The sequence below is a fragment of the Heptranchias perlo genome, chromosome 9 (assembly GCF_035084215.1).
Source record: "Heptranchias perlo isolate sHepPer1 chromosome 9, sHepPer1.hap1, whole genome shotgun sequence".
Taxonomy (NCBI): Eukaryota; Metazoa; Chordata; class Chondrichthyes; order Hexanchiformes; family Hexanchidae; genus Heptranchias; species Heptranchias perlo.
In genome coordinates this window covers 59,498,871-59,521,535 of record NC_090333.1, presented here as the reverse complement: position 1 = coordinate 59,521,535, position 22,665 = coordinate 59,498,871, and the positions used below count along the sequence as shown (strand labels likewise).

Below are 22,665 nucleotides of genomic sequence, written 5' to 3'. Positions count from 1 at the left end.
ATTGTTGCGCGGTGTCCGTTCATCCGTTGTCGCAGTGTCTGCATGAACGGATGAACGGACACCGCGCAACAATCGCCAGACAGGAGGGTTCCCTCCCAGTCGGGGAACACTTCAGCAGTCAAGGACATTCAGCCACCGATCTTCGGGTAAGTGTTCTCCAAGGCGGCCTTCGAGACACACGACAATGCAAAATCGAACAGAAATTGATAGCCAAGTTCTGCACCCATGAGGACGGCCTCAACCGGGATCTTGGGTTCATGTCACACTACACGTAACCCCACCAGCGAACAAAAGTTATCTGTTTTTAACACAACGGGTCATTCTCTGTCTTTCTCTTCCTTTCGGATGTTTCTCTCCCTCTCTCTGTTTTGTGTTCTGGCCGTTTGTGTATTTGGTGGTCCTGTTGGTAACATCACTCTGTCTGAACACTTTGATTGCCTTGACAACGGGCAGTTGGAAAGATTATCTGTAATCACCAGGTATTGTTCTCTGACTATAAATGCGGTAACCTTCCATGGAATCCCACACTTGCTCACCTGACGAAGGAGAAAGCCTCCGAAAGCTTGTGATTTTCAAATAAAACAGTTGGACTATAACCTGGTGTTGTAAGATTCCTTACATTTGTCAACCCCAGTCCATCACCGGCATCTCCACATCAAGATTATCCCTAAGCATTGCAGTTGCTCCCAAGTATCAGTTAGCTGCTTTACCAGAGCAGTACTGGTTCAGGTGAGAGCAGGTGGCCTGGGAGAATGGATATAAGACTTCAGGGGTGACACAGGGGTGACAGAGGAGAAAGGCGAAAGAATAGAAATAAATTTCATACCCAAACAATCTTTTCTTTCTCCTCCCAAACAGCATGCAGCTGGCAAGAATGTTGTGAAAGAGGTAGGATCTGGGAAATATATCGCCGTTCCTTCATCATCGCTGGGTCAAAATCCTGGAACTCCCTACCTAACAGCACTGTGGGAGAACCTTCACCACACGGACTGCAGCGGTTCAAGAAGGCGGCTCGCCACCACCTTCTCAAGGGCAATTAGGGATGGGCAATAAATGCTGACCTTGCCAGTGACGCCCACATCCCATTATCGAATAAAAAACGATCATGTGTTTAGAGTTATTATTAGATTTATTAATTCACTAAACCTTTACACATCACAGCATCCTGAGGATGTACAAGCACATCAAATTAAAGTCAGCAGTAATATTTTTTTTAAATTACAAGACAGGAGTGAAATAAAGCAGATGCACAGGAGCAGAGTGCTGCAGGCATAACCTTATCAAAATGTTTTATTTGAGCACACCATTAATCACTTATAAAGGCGTTAAAGATATTGCAACAGACTCGACCGTCCACAAATTGGCTACTCCAGTCACTAGTGACAATAGCTGCTCAAAGACATGACTGCCCCTCGGACAGGCAGAAACAGCAAAGGTAATTAAACAAATGCAGTACGCTCTCATAATAAAAGCTTCTGCAAAATTGCAGACTGTTACAGGAAGGCTTACAGGAGTTGTAAAATCTAAAAATAGCAACACTGACAGCATTTGCCCCAATAATGGCACCTGCACAGTAACAGTGGAAGCAAAAGATTAATTCCTACAGCATCTCCCTCTGGAAAAGCATCACTGCTTCCGAAAATCAGAGACCAATCTCCATGTCCAATCTCCACCTCTTTATATAAAGTCTGTAATGACAGTTGGCGCACCAGCCACCGTCAAGACAAATTCTTCAGCTTTTTGTTTTGTGATTTGCATAGTTAGGAAAACCAAACTGAGAGATCATGATGTTGGAATATTTTAGAGGCATGCTGCCATAGATAGCAGCCAGCTGATTCAGACACCAGGACCTTTGGAGCAAGTGCTCTGCCCGGTGCCACATCCCATTGAAGCCGCTGTTGGAATCTTTTTCCAGATTCCTCATATCCACCGGCTTCACAAACACTCCTGACGGCTTCCCAATGTACTTTGCAACTATGAAATTCATGGCGATGTCGTCACAGTTCTGGGTCTTGTCGATTAAACTGTGGACAGCTGGGAGTTGGACTTTAAATTTCTCAAGGTAACTGGCATGGAAAAATGCGGCTCCAATCAGCACCATGGAGTAATGGTCACCGCTTCCACCCGCCGCGTTCTGGAGCTCGAAACTGCCGTAGCTGTAAATTCCTGAGGAAGTCGTGACGTGCTTCCGAGGGACAAACCCGACTATTTGATCTGGAAATTGCTGAAACACACAAAATGCAGAGTAAAGGAAATCTTCCTAATATCTGTTTTAAACTTACTTCATACCAAATTATGGTTAAGTCCTCAAATACTACTGTCCTGGTTTAACTTGAAGCAAGATTCAGGTTGTCATTTATCCATTTACTATTTTATATACCTTGATGAGGTTTCTTCTTAACTATCATCTTTTTAAATTCTACAGCTCAACATACTCTACATAGATCACCCCCTTTACAGCCAAGGTCAGTTCTGTTGCTTTTCTCTGCACCCATGCCAATGCATGTATATGTTTTTGTGATATACAGAAATGGACATGCCAGTTCCTATACCATGGCTTTAATAATGCTCAGTATATTGGGGCCCTAACCAGTGTATCAGTTTAGATTGTGACTAGAATAAAAAGAACGTTAGCCCACTTTGTGGGTAAATGTACTGCAGGATATGGTGCTGAGCCATACGGAGCAGGAAGGTCACAAGTTCAATCCCTGGTCTGTGCTGTTAGCTGATCTCTGATGGTGCTGTAATTGGCCTCAGAGCCCATGAGTTAAGGGTTTGAGGAGAAAAAATATCGGCCAGACATTCTGCTCCTGATTGTTAACTAGTAAGCCCTGCTGGAAAGTGTACTTATGCGAAAGTCAGACAAGGACAAGATTGAGTTCAGCTGCAATACCACCATAGATAAATATCCAGCCAACACTCGTTGATTATGTTCACCACTGGGCCAGGATAGAAGGGTGGCTGGCAACTGTGGAATTGTACCCGTCAGTGCCTTCAGTAGAATAGAGAGGAGAAAATGGGGGAGAAAAGTGCATTGAAAAGTCTTTCAAAACCTCTACTGTATTGGATATACTGTGTATTTAACTGCCTATTGCATTGTCTCCACTCAATATTCTCAATTTAAAAGGGGACACCAACATCAAAGTGCCCAAAAGTTCACACAGCATTCCAAATCTGGCCTCACTGGTGAGCTTTAGAGTTAAGATAACCTCATTTCAAGGTACACTCAAGTATCTCGAGACCTGTCCCAACATTTACACCTCGCCAGCCCCAAAGATTCTCAGGGTACTGATTTACAAATGCCAGCAGTCCACCAGTACCTCACCCAAGTAAACATTCTTCATACTTGAGCCTAGACAGCAAGCATTAGCACACAATCAGCTGATCTTCTCCTCACCTGACATCCATACTCTCAATGTTTTGTGTCAATGGGTAGCAACAGGAATGGGAAGCTTTGGTTAATTCTTCCACTCCTTATCCCAGGGATAGAGGCCAATTGTAGTGCACCCACTGCCACTGTGGCCAAGTTCAACTAAATCAGCAAAGACCAGAGATTGAACGTGGTCTATATGGCTCTGTACCTCAGCAGAGTCTACATCCCAGTGCAGGTTAGCTTCATTCTGACTCGATACTCTTGGTAAATTAGATCTTTTTGACTTTTTCTATTTTTGCTACCCTCCATTTCCCGTTCCAATGTACACTAGCTTACATTTACTCACAATAAAATCTATCCTTTTTCTTAGTCTGTCCACTCTCCTTAAAATATAATCAATCTCCTTTATCCTCGTCACAGAGCTTGGTGTTAACAGTTTTTATAAGATTATTACTCTTTAAGCAGAAGCTGTGGTTGTAGGAGGGTCAGATGGACACCTCCTAGGCACTGCTGGAGACACTGTCAAGGTGCCATTTAACACTCCACCAATGATTGTTACGGTGCATTGCTATAGCTTCAGCTCCTGGGATTTTGAGATATATTTGTGAGGTGAAGAGAAATGAAAGAGGATTCTCTCAGTAATTCACCAACATTCTGACTTCCAAGATTGCTTCCATATGATTAAGGAAAACTTACTTTTACAAAAAATAAATTCCCCTGCAACTGAACCTTAAAATACTAATTTCAGTCATAAAGTATTATATTTTTAGATCAGCTGCTTAATCCGATGCCATTCAAGAGACTCTACAAAGTAGAGCTCGGAGCACAACCATTACAATCAAAGAGATTAAAATTTAACCTCAATCACAGCACCGACATCACTCAGTTTTGTTAGTCAAATCAGCTTCAAAGCTATTCTGCCCAAGGTTTGTGCTGGCTAATCCCAGCTCAATTTGAAACTGCAGTTTCCTGCATGACTGTGCTCTTTATAAACTCAATCAGCGCATGAAGCTACTTCTAACACAAACTGGGAACAGGCTTGGCACAATTTGCATGTAAGCAAGCTTTAAAAAGAAACAAAATCAAGGTAAAAGGAGTTAGAAAAAACTTCTTCAGCTACCATGCCAATCAGGAAAACATTTAAAAGCATACCTATCGTACTGAGTAGGCAATAATTCAAACAAAAAGCCTCAACTCATTCAAGTTATTTGATATTTTTATTTTCTCCCATCAGATACACCATCCCTGGTTAAGTTAACTTGAGGTTCCTCACATGAAATTTTGTTTAATCCTTAGGGCATTCTGCTGCCTGAAACAACAGCTACCCTCCCAGTCAGGAAAATATTTAAAAAGCATACCTGCCACACTGAGTAAGCAAAATCAAGGTCATAGGCACTAATTAAAATATCATCATCAAGCATCAAGACAGCTGGAAAGAAGGGAAAAAAATACATTAACGAAATGCTGCTTTAAATAATCACATAATATACAGATATTAGACAACAATTCGCAGATATTTCTCAAGGATAGATAGAAATCAAGGAGAAAATGCAAGAATATTAGATACAGATGGCCATTTGCCCATTTTTGACTGATCTCAACCCTACCTACTCACTTTTTCACTATATCACTCATCAATTCTCTCTCAGAAATGCATCTAATTGTCTCTTGAACGCATTTACACTGTCCGTTTTAGTGGCCTCATATGACAAGTCTAACCTTTTTAGGTGAAAAAGTTCTGCCCAGCCCACTCCTAACTACCTATTTCTTAACTGTTTCTGCTCATGTTTGGACCTTTCACCACAGTGAACAATTTGCTTGATTTAACTCCATTAATTCCAATCATAATCGTGAAAATGTAAATTAGGTGACCTCGAACCCACTTCTTTCAAAAATTAATACAGAACGTACAGCACAGAAACAGGCCATTCGGCCCACTAGGTCCATGCTGGTGTTAATGCCCCACACAAGCAACCTCCCTTCTTCATCTAACGCTATAAGCATATCCTTCTAGAAAAACAGCTCCACTTCATAAACTACTTCTCATAAATTAGGAAAATTACTCAAAAATCATTGAAAACCTGGTATAAATTGTGACTGAGAAACATGAAGCAAGGCACCTTTAACAATAAAAGGGAAGGGAGCCCAATGCAAAATATATTAGTAAAACACATGTTACAGAAGGGAAGGTTGAGGTGCACAGAAATACACTAACAAATTTTTTGTTTCTAACAGTATAAGGGGAAGGGAGAACAAGTAAACCCAGGTAAAAACTATATCGGCCAATTAAGACTGGCAATAAAGGTTTAACATTTCACAAAATCTTACCTTTGGTTTCCAGCTCAGGAAACGGCTCCAGTCGGTTCCGCATTCTATTCACAGTCTGTTCCTTAAAAATAACAGGGATGGGATGTGGCCCCAGTGAATCCCATAAGTCTTTTGGCGCTTTTATTCCAATACTATTCCAGACTACAATGATTTTGTGTAGATTTGGAATGGCCTGATAATGATTCAGCAGTTTAAGAAGCAGGTCTGTCCTGTTGTAGGACTGCATGATAATGGTGAAGGAATTCTGAACATCGGTTCTCTGGTCGTCCTGCTCCCTACGGACAACAGCAGCTCCACTTTCCACAACTTTGGGCAATAACGTGGTCAAAGCAGCTCCCACAATAAAGACAATTAGAACAGCCATCACTAAATAGGAGGGAAGTGTCCCACCACCAAATAGTCGCCTTGTAAATCTGTGAACGTCAAAGAGATCACTGAGTAAAGAGAGATGTTTATCATCTTATCAGGACGATAATTACTTTTAAATTTCCATTCAGTACTCATTACCTCATCATTACCTCACCTGGAGTACATAGCTCCAGGTGAGACCACTGTGTACAGTTTTGGTCTCCCTACCTAAGGAGGGATATACTTCCTTAAGAGGCGCTGCAACGAAGGTTCACTAGATTAATTCCTAGGATGAGAGGGTTGTCCTTTGAGGAGGATTGAGTAGAATGGGCCTATATTCTCTGGAGTTTAGAACAATGAGAGGTGATCTCATTGAAACATATAAGATTCTGAGAGGGCTTGACAAGGTAAATGCAGAGAGGTTGTTTCCCCTAACTGGAGAGTCTAGAATTAGGGGGTATAGTCTCAGGATAAGTGGTCGACCATTTAAGACAGAGATGAGGAGAAATTTCTTCACTCAGAGGGTTGTGATTCTTTGTAATTCTCTACCCCAAGAGAGCTGTGGATGCTCACAGCTGTCATTGAGAATATTCAAGACTGAGATTGATAGATTTTTGGACTCTATGAGGATTGGGCAGGAAAGTGGAGTTGAGGTTGAAGATCAGCCATGATCACATTGAATGGCAGAGCAGGCTCGAGGTGCCGCTTGGCCTACACCTGCCCCTATTTCTTATGTAAAAGGAGTATGTTTCCTGTGTCAGCCTGGATAGTATCTTCAGAGCGTCCAACTGGAGGGGAGGGGGAGAGGGGAAGAGATTCGGTGGGATATCACAAATAAGCCCCATCGTGTTCTTGTACAATGTCCACATATGCCCTTTCCTGCTAGGGACTATAATTTAATAATCAGAAACTTTGCCAATTTTCCTGTTCCTTAACTCAGGGTCACTGAAGCCAGTCATAGCAGCCCAACTGAAGCTCTGGTTAAGCCAATTCTAATGAGTCTTCACAGACAGATTGCAGGACTGAAGCCATCCAGAGCCCTCTACACTATACAATTAGTTTCACCCTTCCACTGCCACCTTCACCAAACCTCCACCTATCAATTCTTTTTTCTCCCCTGTTTTCCCTAAGTTATGGTGGAGTAATTTCATATGAACAAACAACCATCAAGTACCCCACCCAAGTGACCACTCTTGAACCACGAGCCAAACAGCGACTGTCAGCAGGCTGTTTGTAAGGACATCGCAGTTGAGCCTAATCTTGTCCTCACCCAACATCCAGATATGCTTTCCAGCAGGAGTCACTGTATACCAGTGTTGTCCAATAGAAATTGCTGACTAACCATAGCATGTTTACAGTGACAGTGTTTTAGTCACATACAGTAATTTTAAGAAGTACATGTACCTGTGTTGAGAGTGTATGTAAGGAGTTTTTTTAAAACTAAAATTAGTGCAGATGACTGAAACGGTGGTCACTGTAGCCACACATGTGGCTAGTCATCAGTTTTTATTGGACAACACTGGTCTAGGGGCACTGTCGCTAATTATAGCATCCAAACCAAGATCAGTTAACTCAGCACAGACCTAAAGTGGAACCTGTAGCCTTGTTTTTAGAATGGCTGAGTACTACATCAGGCAATGATTTACTCACCAAGCCATCAGAAGAGCTACACCTGAACTTCTAAAGACAGATTTTTTTTGTCAGCATGTTTTTGAAGAGAATGACTTGGAAAGCAAGAGCTAGCTTTAGATGCAACCATTCATTTACAACACAAGAACCCATCCTGCATGTAAAAGTGAAAAAGCACTCAGGTCACCTGCACGTGGAAAGGGAAGTAAAAACGTATTCGTTGCAGTGTGTGATTTGGGTGTTTATTGTTTGTGCCCCTCTAAAAAGGGGGCACTTTAAAGAAAGACTTGCATTTATAAAGCACCTTTCACAACCTCAGGACGTCCCAGCCAATGAAGTACTTTTTAAAGCGTAGTCACTGTTGTAATGTAGGAAACGCGGCAGCCAATTTGCGCACAGCAAGGTCCCACAAACAGCAATGTGATAATGACCAGATAATGTTTTTTTCAGTGATGTTGGTTAAGGGGTAAATATTGGCCAGGACAATTTGGTTAGTCATTTTTTTGGGGGGGGGTTGGTGACACTGGGCAACCCAGTGTCTCCCAACGGGTTTATTAAGAGGAGGCAATGTGTGGATTTGAGGAACGAGTACCCTGCACGGACAGGGCGAGTGGGCCCATTCATTGATGAGCAAGGTTGCGCCGCAGCAACCGTTAACTACAGACCCCAGGACAGCCGCTCATTCACCGCTCCGTGAACCGACAAGAAACGGCCGAGATTTCCGCCCTCCCAGCCTTTGGATCTAGGCCTTCATCATCGGAACCGCGTTACCCACTTCTTCGATCCGAAGGAACCGCAGTGGGTTTAGCAGCAGCTCCGGGGGGGGGGTGGGGGTGGGGTGAGTGGGGGGGCGTTAGCAGCTGCAAGGCAGCCTACGGTTCCTGCCCGCGCTTTAACCGCACAAACCCGTCGCCTCCAGACTCAGCAACCCTCGGTACAATATTTGCGGTCGTTCCTCACCCGCTGCCCGCCATCGCCCCCAGGCTCACCTCATGACGCAGCGGCTCCACATCCACACCCTGAGATGGGACTCTCACCTGAGCCTACAGCACGCATGCGCGGTCATCAGCCCCTGGTGAGCATTCCCCCTCATCCTTGTTTAAATTCCAATTTAAGGTTTATTACTAAGAAAAATAAACACAATTTCACACTCGGATCCATTTCACAGACAACAAACCTTAAATTTCCTTTGTACGGATTTGGGTGTTTATTAGTAATGCCCCTCTTGGTTGATGACACTGTGGGGCAACCCATTCTTGGTTGAGGTTATTTATTACCTTTCTACAAGTCTAAGGGGGAGGGGAGACTTAGAATCATAGAGAGATTACAGCACAGAAAGAGGCCATTCGGCCCATCGAGTCCACGCCGGCTCCATGCAAGAGCAATTCAGCCAGTCCCACTACCCCTGCCCTTTCCCCGTAGCCCTGCAGATTTTATCCTTACACAACTGAGTTGCTTGCTAGGCTGGTTCAGAGTACTGTTAAGAGTCAATCACATTGGTGTGGGACTGGAGTCACATATAGACCAGACTGGGTAAGGACAGCAGTGAACCAGTGAACTGATGGAGATATTTGTCCAAGCACCTTTGGCCCAAGCAAAGTGAACAGAACCAAAATTATGAACAATATCCTCCATGACTGTACCTGTGGTGCTTTGTCCCTCCTTATCCTGCTTGAGCATTGGAAATGGTCAACTATGCCATTCTCCTCTAATACTTCTCCTCTGTTGCCTTGGGACATTTTACTATGTTAAAGGTACTATATGAATGCAAGTTGTTGTCCAGCTGTCTGGGACTGCCCTTGCTTGGTTCCTTTCTTACCTATTCAATCAAGCTGTCAGATTGTCGTAAAAACCCAACTAGTTCACTAATGTCCTTTGGGGAAGGAAACCTGCTGTCCTTACCCGGTCTGGTCCATATGTGACTCCAGTCCCACACCAATCTGAAGCGGTCCAGCAAGCATCTCAGTTGCATAAGGAACATAGGAACAGGAGTAGGCCAAACAGTCCCTTGAGCCTGTTCCGTCATTCAATTAGATCATGGCTGATCTGTAACTTAACTCCCGCTTTGGTTCGGTAAACCTTAATACCCTTGCCTAACAAAAATCTATCAATCCCAATTCTGAAATTTTCAATTGACCCCCAGCCTCAACAGCTTTTATTTTGTGGGGGGGGGGGGGGGGGGGGAAAGAGTGCCAGATTTTGACTACCCTTTATGTGAAGAAGTGCTTCCTGACAACATCCCTGAATGGCCTAGCTTTAATACTGTAACTGTAATATAACTTCCACCCCATTGTATTTCAGCCCCCTTGTGGTAAAGGCCAACATTCCATTAACCTTTCTAATTTTTTTTGTACCTGTTCACTAGCTTTTTGTGATTTCTGTAGTTGGACCCCTAAATTTCTTTGCTGTCCACAGTTCCTAGCTTCTCACCATTTGGAAAATACTAAATGAAGCAGCATTCAGTGTCTGCCAGTACGCTTGAGGATTTCCGCAACCGGTAGGCAACGCAGGACTGGAGTGCTTAATAGACACAAAGAATAAAATGATTTAATTGGGATTAGAAATTGATCATTCAAGATGAAATGGGTTGACCCAGTGTCATTGGTAGAGGGGCACATTTATATGTATTCCCCATCCCATCTCAACACTGCTTTTTAAGGCGCTTAATCAAAAAAAAAAATGCACTCACCTATCTTTCTTGGGTCCAAAGTGGATGACCTCACACTTCCCTATAAGGGATGGGCAATAAATGCCAGCCTTTCCTGCGATGTCCAGACCCCAAAAATGAATCAAAAAGGTTGGAAAGGTGGTATTTTTAACCATTTCAACTTGAAAACATGTTATAGTGGAATCCATTATTGTAAAAAATAATCATAGTAGATAATATATCTATTATGATTTTTAGATGTGGGTCAACACTGCTTTGGTAGTAGAGAGGTAGGACTTCCATTTGTATTTTTTAATTCTTTTTCACATGATTCCCCCCCCCCTCAATTCTGGAGGAAACAACTCTTTTCTATTGTAGGTGTAGGCCTGGCATGTTCCTTTCTGATAGTGCAAAAATGAAGAGTGAGTTGTATCTCGTAACAACTACTTTCATTTTAACATTTAAATATTGTGTACATAAAACCATTCCAAAATAAGTTATTTTTGGCTTCAGTTGCTGCATCAATGTACATCTCAAAATGCACCAATAATCAATTTTCTGGAGAGGTATGCCCCAAGTCCACCCGTAGGAAATAAATTTTGCTCCTTTTCCCCCATGTAAAGATTTCTAAATTCACCACTGTGTAAAAAAAAATGCACTTTTGTGTTTTATTTCCTATAAGGCAACCGATGGAATATTGCGTATAGCTACAGCTTAAGTTATGGCGAGGCAATGCCCCTTTGCATGCCCATTGTAGCTACATAACATAAAGTGAGCAACAGACTCAAACTCGAAGAATCAATGAAAATGAATGATGTGGAGATGCCGGTGATGGACTGGGGTTGACAATTGTAAACAATTTTACAACACCAAGTTATAGTCCAACAATTTCGGAGGCTTCCTCCTTCCTCAGGTAAATGTTCAGGAGCTCCTGAACATTTACCTGAGGAAGGAGGAAGCCTCCGAAAGCTTGTAGATTTCAAATAAAAATTGTTGGACTATAACTTGGTGTTGTAAAATTGTTTACAAATGAAAATGAATGGCAGCGTTGTCCGACTGTAATACGGCATCGCGATGCTCCACTTGGGCTACCGTACGGCATAACGCCTGCGCCCTGAGCGCCGTACGGCAGAGGCCGTTCGATCTGGCGGTAGGAAGTTGCGGCGACCAGTGAGTCAGTGCTGTTGCCGTGGAGCGGCGGCCGCGGCCCGTAGTTACCATGTTACCCCTCTCTATAAAGGACGATGAGTACAAGCCGCCGCGACTCAATCTGCTGCGCAAGGTCTCGGGCTGGTTCAGGTAGGCGGCGGCGGCGGCGGCGGGGATACAGAGAGGTCTGGGAGGTGCCGGTAGACGCTGCGAGTGCGCCCGGCTCCACCGGCGGGCCCTGCAGTTGGTGTCTCGCCGGGGCCTAGGCCCAGGCCTGGACCTGGGCTGTATGCAGCCCGAGTGTGGGAGATGTGCAGGGGCGGGGCTGCCTGGGCCTCTCCCGTTGACTACTTTTATTCCTCCTTCCTAGGTCCATCCTGTCGGACTCCATATCCCGGAACCTGTTCTTCTTTCTGCTGCTGAACCTCTCCTTCGCTTTCGTGGAGCTGCTGTACGGGATCTGGAGCAACAGGTGAGCCGAGGGAGACTGGGCCCAGCTCTGCTCCTTTGCCACGTCGCCCTTCCCGAGGAGGAAGTGGGGGAAACGCCAAGGCCCGACTGCACTTCCCCCGCAGCCAGGACTTAAACCGTCACATCCACAAACTGGTGACTAGAGTTAACGAGCACCAAGCTGGTCCATGCACTGCTCTCCTCTATGTAATACTATACACATTTAAAGGGATGCTTAATACATACATGAGGGAGAGGAAATGGGGCAGAGTGGGAGGAGGCTTGTGTGGAGTATAAATACGGGCATAGACCAGTTGGGCCGAATGGCCTTTTATATGCTGCAGATTCAATGTAATGGATTGGTTTCCCTGTTAGTGGCTCAGGCTACTGTGACACAGGTGCTGGGGTATTTGCACCTTGACACCCTAACCCTAATGCAGCCCAGTAACAGGTCAATCATAATATAATAAAAGCAAAATACTGCAGGTGTTGGAAATCTGAAATAAAAACAGAAAAAGCTGGAAATACTCAGCAAGTCAGGTAGCATCAGTGAGTTAATGTTTCAGTTTGATGACCTTTTGTCGGAACTGGAAGAAGTTTAAGATTTAGCTGTTTTTAAGCAAGTACAGAGCCAAGGAAGGGGAAGAAAGATCAAAAGGGAAGATCTGATAGAGTGGATGGCAGGAGTAATAAATAACAAAGGGGATGATGGCGCACGGCAAAGTGGATGGTAACAGGACAAGAAATAAAAGATGAGTCTAGAGGAGTTGTAAACAGCACCTGCTGTCTGAAATAATGGGAGCAGTGATTATGATCTGAAGTTATTGAAATCAGTGTTGACCATCCTGGTCCACTCTTCCATCACCTCCAACACCCTCTCTGCTTCCAACGGCACCTTCCAGGTGAAACAACGATTTACTTATACTACTTTCAATTTAGTATACCGTATTCACTGCTCACGATGTTGGGGAGACCAATCACAGATTGGGTGACCGCTTTGCTGAATACCTCCTTTCAGTCTGCAAGTGTGACCCTGAACTTCCGATCGCTTGCCAATCTAATTCTCTGTCCCACTCCCACTCTGTCCTCTGCTTTCTACACAGTTCCAGTGAAGCTCAAGGAACAGCACCTCATCTTTTGGTTAGGCACTTTACAACCTTCCAGACTCAACATAGATTTTTATAACTTCAGATCATAACCACTGCTCCCATTTTTTTCGGACAGCAGGTGCTGGTAATGGTTCTGCTGTTGCTGTTTACACCTCCTCTAGACCCATCTTTTGTTTGTTGTCCCATTATCACCCCCTTTGCCTGGCACCATCACCCCTTTTGTTATTTAATCACTCCTGCCCTCCACCCTATCACAGACCTTCCCTTTTGTTCTTTCCTCCCCTTTCCCCGGCTCTGATCTTGCTTAAAAACTGTTAAATCTTTACTTCTTCCAGTTCTGATGAAATGTCGTCCACCTGAAACGTTAACTCTGTTTCTCTGTCCACAGATGCTGCCTGACTTGCTGAGTATTGCCAGCATTTTCTGTTTTTATGATAGAATGTAATGTTTGACTTGGTTCTGGTATATCAGTTTGTTTGTGAGATCATTGTCAGATGTGAAAGAAAGAGCTTGCATATATACAGTGTTATTGATATGCTTTGAGACATCCCAAGGACATCATAACAAATTAATTACTTTTGAAATATAGTTGTAAACAATTTTACAACACCAAGTTATAGTCCAGCAGTTTTATTTTAAATTCACAAGCTTTCGGAGGCTTCCTCCTTCCTCAGGTGAACGTTGTTGGAAATGAAATCCTCGAAATGAAATCGCATTTATAAATCGATTTCATTTCGAGGATTTCATTTCCAACAACGTTCACCTGAGGAAGGAGGTAGCCTCCGAAAGCTTGTGAATTTAAAATAAAATTGCTGGACTATAACTTGGTGTTGTAAAATTGTTTACAATTGTCAACCCCAGTCCATCACCGGCATCTCCACATCTTGAAATATAGTCACTGTTTTGTAGGTAATTATGGCAGCCAATTTGCACAGAGCTAGGTCCCACAAACAGTAAATGAGATAAACAACCATCTAATTTGTTTTGGTTGAGGGATGAATGTTGGCCAGGACACCAAGTCAATTTCATATTCTTTCATGTAATCTTTTACATCCATCTAAGTGGCAGTTAAAACTTTTAATGTCTCAACAGAAAGGCAGAAATCTAATTAATTGGAAGCCTCATAAGATCAGTTTTCCAGAGATTAGTCACCTTGTAGTTTGTGAAAAAGAAAGACTTGAATTTATATAGTGCCCTTCATGACCTCAGGACGCCCCAAAGTGCTTTACAGCCAATAAAGTACTTTTGAAGTGTAGTCACTGTTCAAATGTAAGGAAAATGGCAGCCAATTTGTACACCGCAAAGTCCCACAAAGAACAATGAACAGATAATCTGTTTTAATGATGTTGGTTATGGGACAAATATTGGCCAGGACACTGGGGAGAACTCCCTTGCTCTTCTTCAAAGTAGTGTCATGGGATCTTTTACGCCCACCTGAGAGTACAGACTGTGCCACGGTTAAACGCCTCATCCAAAGGAGTGCAGCACTCCCTCAGTACTGCACAGTCAGCCTAGGTTGTTTGCTTAAGGCCTTGGAGTGGGACTTGAACCTACAACCTTCTGATTCCGAGGCGAGAGTGCTACCAACTGAGCCACAGCTGACAGCTAATCTCTTTTTTTTTTCTACTTGTTTGCTGAGGATATACGTTAAAATGTATAGAAGTTACAATTTGGAAACAGGCTATTGGGCCCAACTAGTCTGTGTTGACGTTTACCTTCCATGCGAGCAAATAGTTCGAATCATAATTACCCACCCTGTTCCCATATCCCTTCGTCTGTTTATCCAATCGAATTTTGAATGTTGATCTAGTTTCTGCCTCAGTAACCCTGGAGGTGAACTCCACAGCTTCACAATTCTCTGTGTAAAGAAGTTTCTCCTACCCTCTGTTGTAAATCTCTTGCATTTAATCTTGTAACTGCCCCCTTGTTCTTGACTCCTCTTCTACTGGAAACTGTCTGTTTCTATCTACCCTATCCCATCCTATGATAATATTAAACACTTCCATTATATTGTCCTGTAATCTCTGTTGTTCTAACAAAAAATAGCCCATTTTCCAAGTTTTTCTTCGTATTTGTATTTCCTTGTGCTAGGCAGCATCCTAAGGAATCTGCGTCGTACCCTCGCTAAAGCCTCAATAGCCTTCCTATAGTGTGGAGCCCAAAACTGCGCCCAGTACTCTAACTAGGGTCTTATTAAGATTTTATATAGGCTCATCATTGCCCCTCAGTTCTTATGCTGAATACTCCTTGCGAATTTCATGATCTTACCAACCTCCACAGCACTGAGTCCATCATTAATAGCTTCAGAAAACTTGTGTTTTAAGTTTTTTAAAAAACAAATCTGTTTGATAGCTTCATTGCCGATGTAGTCAGATGTTCATATCAATTTTTAGGGATTCGATACCTTTTTTTTTTCTCCGTCTGGATTTCCCCCTATCTCTCCTGTCCTGAAGGCATTGACTCTTTGGGGTAAGATTTCAGAGGCATTGGGTGACTTACGTAGAAAATAGGAGCAAGAGTAGGCCATTCGGCCCTTCGGGCCTGCTCCGCCATTCAAAATGATCATGGCTGATCGTCTAACTCAGTACCCTGTTCCCACTTTTTCCCCATATCCCTTGATCCCTTTAGCATTAAGAAATATATCTATCTCCTTCTTGAATACATCTAATGACTTGGCCTCCACTGCCTTTTGTTGTAGAGAATTCCACAGGTTCACCACCCTCAGTGAAGAAATTTCTCCTCATCTTGGTTCTAAATGGCATACCCCGTATCCTGAGACTGTGACCCCTGGTTCTGGGCTCCCTAGCCATCGGGAACATCCTCCCTGCATCTAGTCCTGTTAGAATTTTATATGTTTTGATGAGATCACCTCTCATTCTTCTAAACTCTAGTGAATATAGGCCTAGTCGACCCAATCTCTCCTCATATGTCAGTCCTGCCATCCCAGGAATCAGTCTGGTAAACCTTCGTTGCTCTCCCTCCATGGCAAGGACATCCTTCCTCAGATAAGGAGACCAAAACTGCAAACGATACTCCAGATGTGGTCTCACCAAGGCCCTGTAAAACTGCAGTAAGACATCCCTGCTCCTGTACGCAAATCCTCTTGCAATGAACATAAGAAATAGGAGCAGGAGTAGGCCAATCAGCCCCTCGAGCCTGCTCCGCCATTCAATAAGATCATGGCTGATCTGATCCTAACCTCAAATTTAAATTCATGTCCAATTTCCTGCCTGCTCCCCATAACCCCTAATTCCCTTTACTTCTAGGAAACTGTCTATTTCTGTTTTAAATTTATTTAATGATGTAGCTTCCACAGCTTCCTGGGGCAGCAAATTCCACAGACCTACTACCCTCTGAGTGAAGAAGTTTCTCCTCATCTCAGTTTTGAAAGAGCAGCCCCTTATTCTAAAATCAAGCCCCCTAGTTCTAGTTTCACCCATCCTTGGGAACATCCTTACCGCATCCACCCAATCAAGCCCCTTCACAATCTTGTATGTTTCAATAAGATTGCCTCTCATTCTTCTGAACTCCAATGAGTAGAGTCCCAATCTACTCAACCTCTCCTCATATGTCCGCCCCCTCATCCCCGGGATTAACCGAGTGAACCTTCTTTGTACTGCCTCGAGAGCAAGTATGTCTTTTCTTAAGTATGGACACCAATACTGTATGCAGTATTCCAGGTGCAGTCTCACCAATACCTTATATAACTGCAGCAATACCTCCCTGTTTTTATATTCTATCCCCCAGCAATAAAAGCCAACATTCCGTTGGCCTTCTTGATCACCTGCTGCACCTGCATACTAACTTTTTGATTTTCTTGCACAAGGACCCCCAGATCCCTTTGTACTGCAGTACTTTCCAGTTTCTCGCCATTAAGATAATAACTTGCTCTCCGATTTTTCCTGCCAAAGTGCATAACCTCACATTTTCCAATATTGTATTGCATCTGCCAAATCTCCGCCCACTCACCCAGCCTGTCTATATCCCCTTGTAGGTTTTTTATGTCGTCCTCACTCTACTTTCCCTCCCATCTTTGTATCATCTGCAAACTTTGATATGTTACACTCGGTCCCCTCCTCCAAATCGTTAATATAGATTGTAAAGAGTTGGGGACCCAGCACCGACCCCTGCGGAACACCACTGGCTACTGTTTGCCAGTCTGAGAATGAACCATTTATCGCAACTCTCTGCTTCCTGTTAGATAACCAATCCTCCACCCATGTCAGAATATTACCCCCAATCCAGTGATTCTTTATCTTGAGCAATAATCTTTTATGTGGCACCTTGTCGAATGCCTTCTGGAAGTCTAAATACACTACGTCCACTGGTTCCCCTTTATCCACCCTGTACGTTATGTCCTCAAAGAACTCAAGCAAATTTGTCAGACATGACTTCCCCTTTGTAAAGCCATGCTGACTTTGTCCTATTAAATTCTGTTTATCCAAATGTTCCGCTACTGTCTCCTTAATAATAGACTCCAAAATTTTACCCACCACAGATGTTAGGCTAACTGGTCTATAATTTCCAGCCTTCTGCCTACTACCCTTTTTAAATAAGGGTGTTATATTAGCAGTTTTCCAATCTGCCGAGACCTTTGCCGAGTCCAGAGAATTTTGGAAAATTATTACCAAAGCATCCACAATCCCTACTGCCACTTCCCTCAAGACCCTAGGATGTAAGCCATCAGGTCCAGGAGATTTATCCGCCTTGAGTCCCATTAATTTACTGAGTACCAATTCCTTAGTGATTTTAATCGTATTTAGCTCCCCCCCCCCGCCTTGAGCCCCCTGTTTGTCCAGTGTTGGGACATTCTTAGTGTCCTCTACCGTAAAGACTGAAACAAAATATTTGTTCAGCATTTTTGCCATCTCCATGATTCCCACCATTAATTTCCCGGTCTCATCCTCTAAGGGACCTACGTTTGCCTCAGCCACCCTTTTTCTTTTTATATAACTATAGAAACTCTTGCTATCTGTTTTTATATTTTTTGCTAATTTATTTTCATAATCTATCTTCCCTTTCTTAATCAATCCTTTAGTTACTTTTTGCTGTCTTTTGAAGACTTCCCAATCTTCTATCCTCCCACTAAGTTTGGCTACCTTTATATGTCCTTGTTTTTAGTCGGATACTATCCTTAATTTCTTTACTTAGCCACGGATGGTGTCATTTCTTTTACACCCTTTTTTCCTCAGTGGAATATATATTTTTTGAAAGTTGTAGAATAACTCCTTAAATGAACACCACTGCTCATGTACCGTCTTACCTTTTAATCTATTTTCCCAGTCCACTTTAATCAATTCCGCTCTCATACCATCATAGTCTCCTTTATTCAAACTCAGTACGCTTGTTTGAGAACCAACCTTCTCACCCTCTAATTGGATATGGAATGTAACCATGTTATGGTCACTCATTCCAAGGGGATCCTTAACTAGGACATTATTAATTAATCCTGGCTCATTACACAGGACCAGGTCCAAGGTTGCCTGCTCCCTTGTAGGATCAGTTACATACTGCTCAAGAAATCCATCCCTAATACACTCAATAAACTCTTCCTCAAGGCTGCCCTGCCCAATTTGATTTGTCCAGTTAATATGATAGCTAAAATCCCCCATAATTATAGCTGTTCCCTTATTACGTGCCCCGACTATTTCCTGATTAATACTTCTTCCAGCAGAGTTGCAACTATTAGGAGGCCTATATACTACGCCCACTAGTGTTTTTTCCCCTTATTATTCCTTATCTCTACCCAAACTGTTTCATTGTCCTGATCCTTTGTCCCAATATCATTTCTCTGTATTACTGATTCTTTCCTTTATTAACATAGCCACCCCACCTCCCCTTCCTTCCTGCCTGTCCTTCCTGATAGTTAAATACCCTGGCATATTTAATTCCCAGTCGTTGTCACCCTGCAGCCATGTTTCTGTAATGGCCACAAGATCATACCCATACGTGGTTATTTGTGCCGTTAACTCGTCCATTTTGTTACGAATGCTACGTGCATTCAGATAAAGAACTTTCAAATATGTTTTGTGACACTTAGTTCCTGCTTTTTCCTTTTTTAACACTTTACCTTTTACTCCATACCTTCTGTCCCTTCCTGACACTCTTTCCTCTGTCTCCCTGCTCAGCTTCCCAACCCCCTGCCACAGCTTTGATGCTGGGTTAATCGCCTTATGCCTTCTAGTTTTTATTTTATCTGTCGTGCCTAAAGTACACTTTCTTTCCGCTGCTCTATGCTTTTCCCTTTCACTTGTTCTTGAACAACTGTTTGTACTATTTGTATTGTAGATTTCCCCTGGGTCTTCCCCTCTCTTGCTGCTCTCAACTTTATTCCCTTCTGACTCCCCGCTCAGGTTCCCATCCCCCTGCCACTCTAGTTTAAACCTTCCCCAACAGCACTAGCAAACACCCCCGCGAGGATATTGGTCCTGGTCCTGCTCGCCTTCCTAACTGCTTGCTGCACCTGAATGCTCGCTTTCAGCGACTGGTGTACGAGGACACCCAGGTCTCATTGCACCTCCCCTTTTCCCAATCTATCACCATTCAGATAATCTGCCTGTCTGTTTTTACAACCAAAGTGGATAACCTCACATTTGTCCACATTTTATTGCATCTGCCATGTTCTTGCCCACTCACCCAACTTGTCACACAGCTCACATTCCACCCCAGCTTTGTGTCGTCTGCAAACTTGGAAATGTTATATTTAGTTCCCTCATCCAAATCATTGATATATATGGTGAACAGCTGGGGCCCAAGCACTGATCCCTGCGGTACCACACTAGTCACTGTCTGCAACCTGGAAAAAGACCCGTTTATTCCTACTCTCTGTTTCCTGTCTGTCAACCAATTCTCAATCCATACCAGTATATTTCCCCCCAATCCCATGTGCTTTAATTTTCCACACTAACCTCTTGTGTGGGACCTTATCAAAAGCCTTATGAAAATCCAGATACACCACATCCACTGGTTCTCCCCTATCTATTCTACTAGTTATATCCTCAAAAAACTCCAGTAGATTTGTTAAGCATGATTCCCCTTTCATAAACCCATGCTGACTTTGTCCAACCCGTTAATGCCTTCCAAGTGTTCTGTTATCACATCTTTTTATAACAGACTCCAGCATTTTCCCCACTACTGACGTTAGGCTAACTGGTCTGTAATTCCCTGTTTTTTTCTCTCCCTCTTTTTTTTAAAATAGTGGGGTTACATTTGCCACCCTCCAATCTGTAGGAACTGTTCCAGAGTCGATAGAATTTTGGAAGATGATCACCAATGCATCCACTATTTCCAAGGCCACTTCCTTTAGTACTCTGGGATGTAGATTATCAGGCCCTGGGGATTTATCAGCCTTTAGCCCCATTAGTTTCCCTAGCACTTTTTTTTTTACTAATACTAGTTTCCTTCAGTTCCTCCCTCTCACTAGACCCTTGGTTCCCTAACATTTCTGGGAGGTTATTTGTGTCCTCCTTTAGGAAGACAGAATCAAAGTATATGTTTAATTGTTCTGCCATTTCTTTGTTCCCCATTATAATTTCCCCCATTTCTGACTGTAAGGGACCTACATTTGTCTTCACTAATCTTTTTCTCTTGACATATTTATGGAAGCTTTTACAGTCAGTTTTTATGTTCCCTGCTAGTTTACTCTCTCACTCTATTTTTCCCCTCTTAATCAATCTCTTTATCCTCTTTTGCTGAATTCTGAACTGCTCCCTATCCTCAGGCTTGCTGCTTTTTCTGGCAATTTTATATGCCTCCCCTTTGGATCTAATACCATCCCTAATTTCTTTTGTAAGCCACGGTTGAGCCACCTTTCCTGTTTTATTTTTGCGCCAGACAGGAATGAATAATTGTTGTAATTCCTGCGCACGTTCTTTAAATATTAGCCATTGCCTATCCACCGTCATCCCTTTTAGTAAAGTTCCCCAATCTATCTTAGCCAACTCGCACCTCATACTATCGTAATTTCCTTTATTTAGATTCAGGACCCTAGTTTTGGATTCAACTACTTCACCCTCCATCTTAAATGAGGAATTCGATCATGTTATGGTCACTCTTCCCTAAGGGACCCTGCTCAACAAGATTGTTAATTAATCTTTTCTCATTGCACAATACCCAGTATAGGATCACCTGTTCTCTAGTTGGTTCCTCAACGTATTGGTCTAGAAAACCATCACGTACACACTCCAGGAATTCCTCCCCCACAGTATTATTGCTAATTTGGTTTGACCAATCTATATGTAGATTAAAATCACCCATGATTATAGCTGCACCCTTCTTGCATGCGTCTTTAATTTCCTGTTTAATGCCCTCCCCTACATCTCCACTACTGTTGGGGACCTATAGACAACCCACACCAACGTTTTCTGCCCCTTGGTGTTTCTTAGCTCCACCCATACAGATTCCACATCGTGATATTCCGAGCCAATATCCTTCCTCGCTATTGCATTGATTTCCTCCTTTACTAACAACACTACCCCACCTCCTTTCCCTTTTTGCCTGTCCTTCCTAAATATTGAATACCCCTGGATGTTCAGTTCCCATCCTTGGTCACCCTGCAGCCATGTCTCCGTAATCACAACTATATCATAACCGTTAATATCTATCTGCGCTGCTAATTCATCTAGCTTATTGCAAATGCTTCGCGCATTAAGACACAATGCCTTTAGACTTGTCTTTTTAAGATTGCTAGTCATCTTAGTTTTATTTTGCACTATGGCCCGATTTGTTTTCCACCCTTGTCTTCTCTGCCTTCCACTATTGCTTCTTCCCTTTCTGTCTTTTGTTTCTATCCTTGTTTCCCCCGCCTCTGTCTCCCTGCTCAGGTTCCCATCCCCCTGCCATTCTAGTTTAAACCTTCCACAGCACTAGCAAACACCCCCGCGAGGACATCAGTCCCGGTCCTGCTCGGGTGTAACCCGTCCCGCTTGTACAGGTCCCACCTTCCCCAGGACCAGTCCCAATGTCCCAGGAATCTAAATCCCTCCCTCCTACACCATCCCTGCAGCCATGCATTCATCTGGTCTGTTCTCCTGTTCCTATACTCACTAGCACGTGGCACTGGTAGTAATCCTGAGATCACTACCCTTGAGGTCCTGCTTTTTAATTTATCTCCTAACTTCTTAAATTCACCTTGCAGGACCTTGTCCCTTTTTTAAAAAAACCTATGTCATTGGTACCGATATGGACTATGACTACTACCACCCTCCCCCTCCAGAATGCCCTGCAGCCGCTCCGTGACATCCTTGACCCTAGCACCAAGGAGGCAACATACCATCCTGGAGTCACGTTTGAGGCCGCAGAAACGCCTATGTGTTCCCCTTACAACTGAATCCCCTATCAATATAGCCCTGCCAGTCGTCTTCCTCCCCTCGTGTGCAGCAGAGCCACCCATGGTGCCACGAACTTGGCTCTTGCTGCTTTCCCCTGATAAGCTATCTCCCCCAACAGTGTCCAAAGCGGTATATCTGTTTGAGAGGGAGATGGCCCCAGGAGACTCCTGCTCTACCTGCCCAGCCCTTTTACTCTGCCTGGCGGTCACCCATTTCCTTTCTGCCTGCGTAATCTTTACCTGCGGTGTGACCACGTCACCGAATGTGCTATCCACGATAATCTCAGCATTGTGGATGCTCCAC

General features: G+C 43.4%; 2 protein-coding genes across 4 annotated transcripts in view; one reads left to right on the top strand and one right to left on the bottom strand.

Moving 5' to 3' along the window:
- Positions 1–1,110: 1,110 nt before the first annotated feature.
- Positions 1,111–8,740, bottom strand: extl2 (exostosin-like glycosyltransferase 2). 2 transcript variants are annotated; one of them, XM_067989737.1, is made up of 4 exons: positions 8,668–8,740; positions 5,702–6,114; positions 4,732–4,802; positions 1,111–2,224 (listed from the first exon to the last, which is right to left on the bottom strand). In XM_067989737.1, exons 1-4 carry the CDS (start codon positions 8,688–8,690, stop codon positions 1,733–1,735), a joined length of 999 nt encoding a protein of 332 aa, XP_067845838.1. In that variant the 5' UTR covers positions 8,691–8,740; the 3' UTR covers positions 1,111–1,732. The 2 variants fall into 2 exon arrangements, with proteins under 2 accessions (XP_067845838.1, XP_067845839.1); XM_067989738.1 differs by having other exon boundaries at positions 8,639–8,720.
- Positions 8,741–11,457: 2,717 nt separating this feature from the next.
- slc30a7 (solute carrier family 30 member 7) overlaps positions 11,458–22,665 on the top strand; it is an 84,556-nt gene continuing 73,348 nt past the window's right edge. The window contains exons 1-2 of one of the 2 annotated variants that reach the window (XM_067990579.1): positions 11,458–11,624; positions 11,845–11,946. In XM_067990579.1, the coding sequence (XP_067846680.1) occupies positions 11,545–11,624; positions 11,845–11,946 (182 nt within the window). In that variant the 5' untranslated portion in view covers positions 11,458–11,544. Of the gene's footprint in view, positions 11,625–11,844; positions 11,947–22,665 lie in introns of those variants that run through there. The other variant, XM_067990581.1, reaches the window with a different exon arrangement.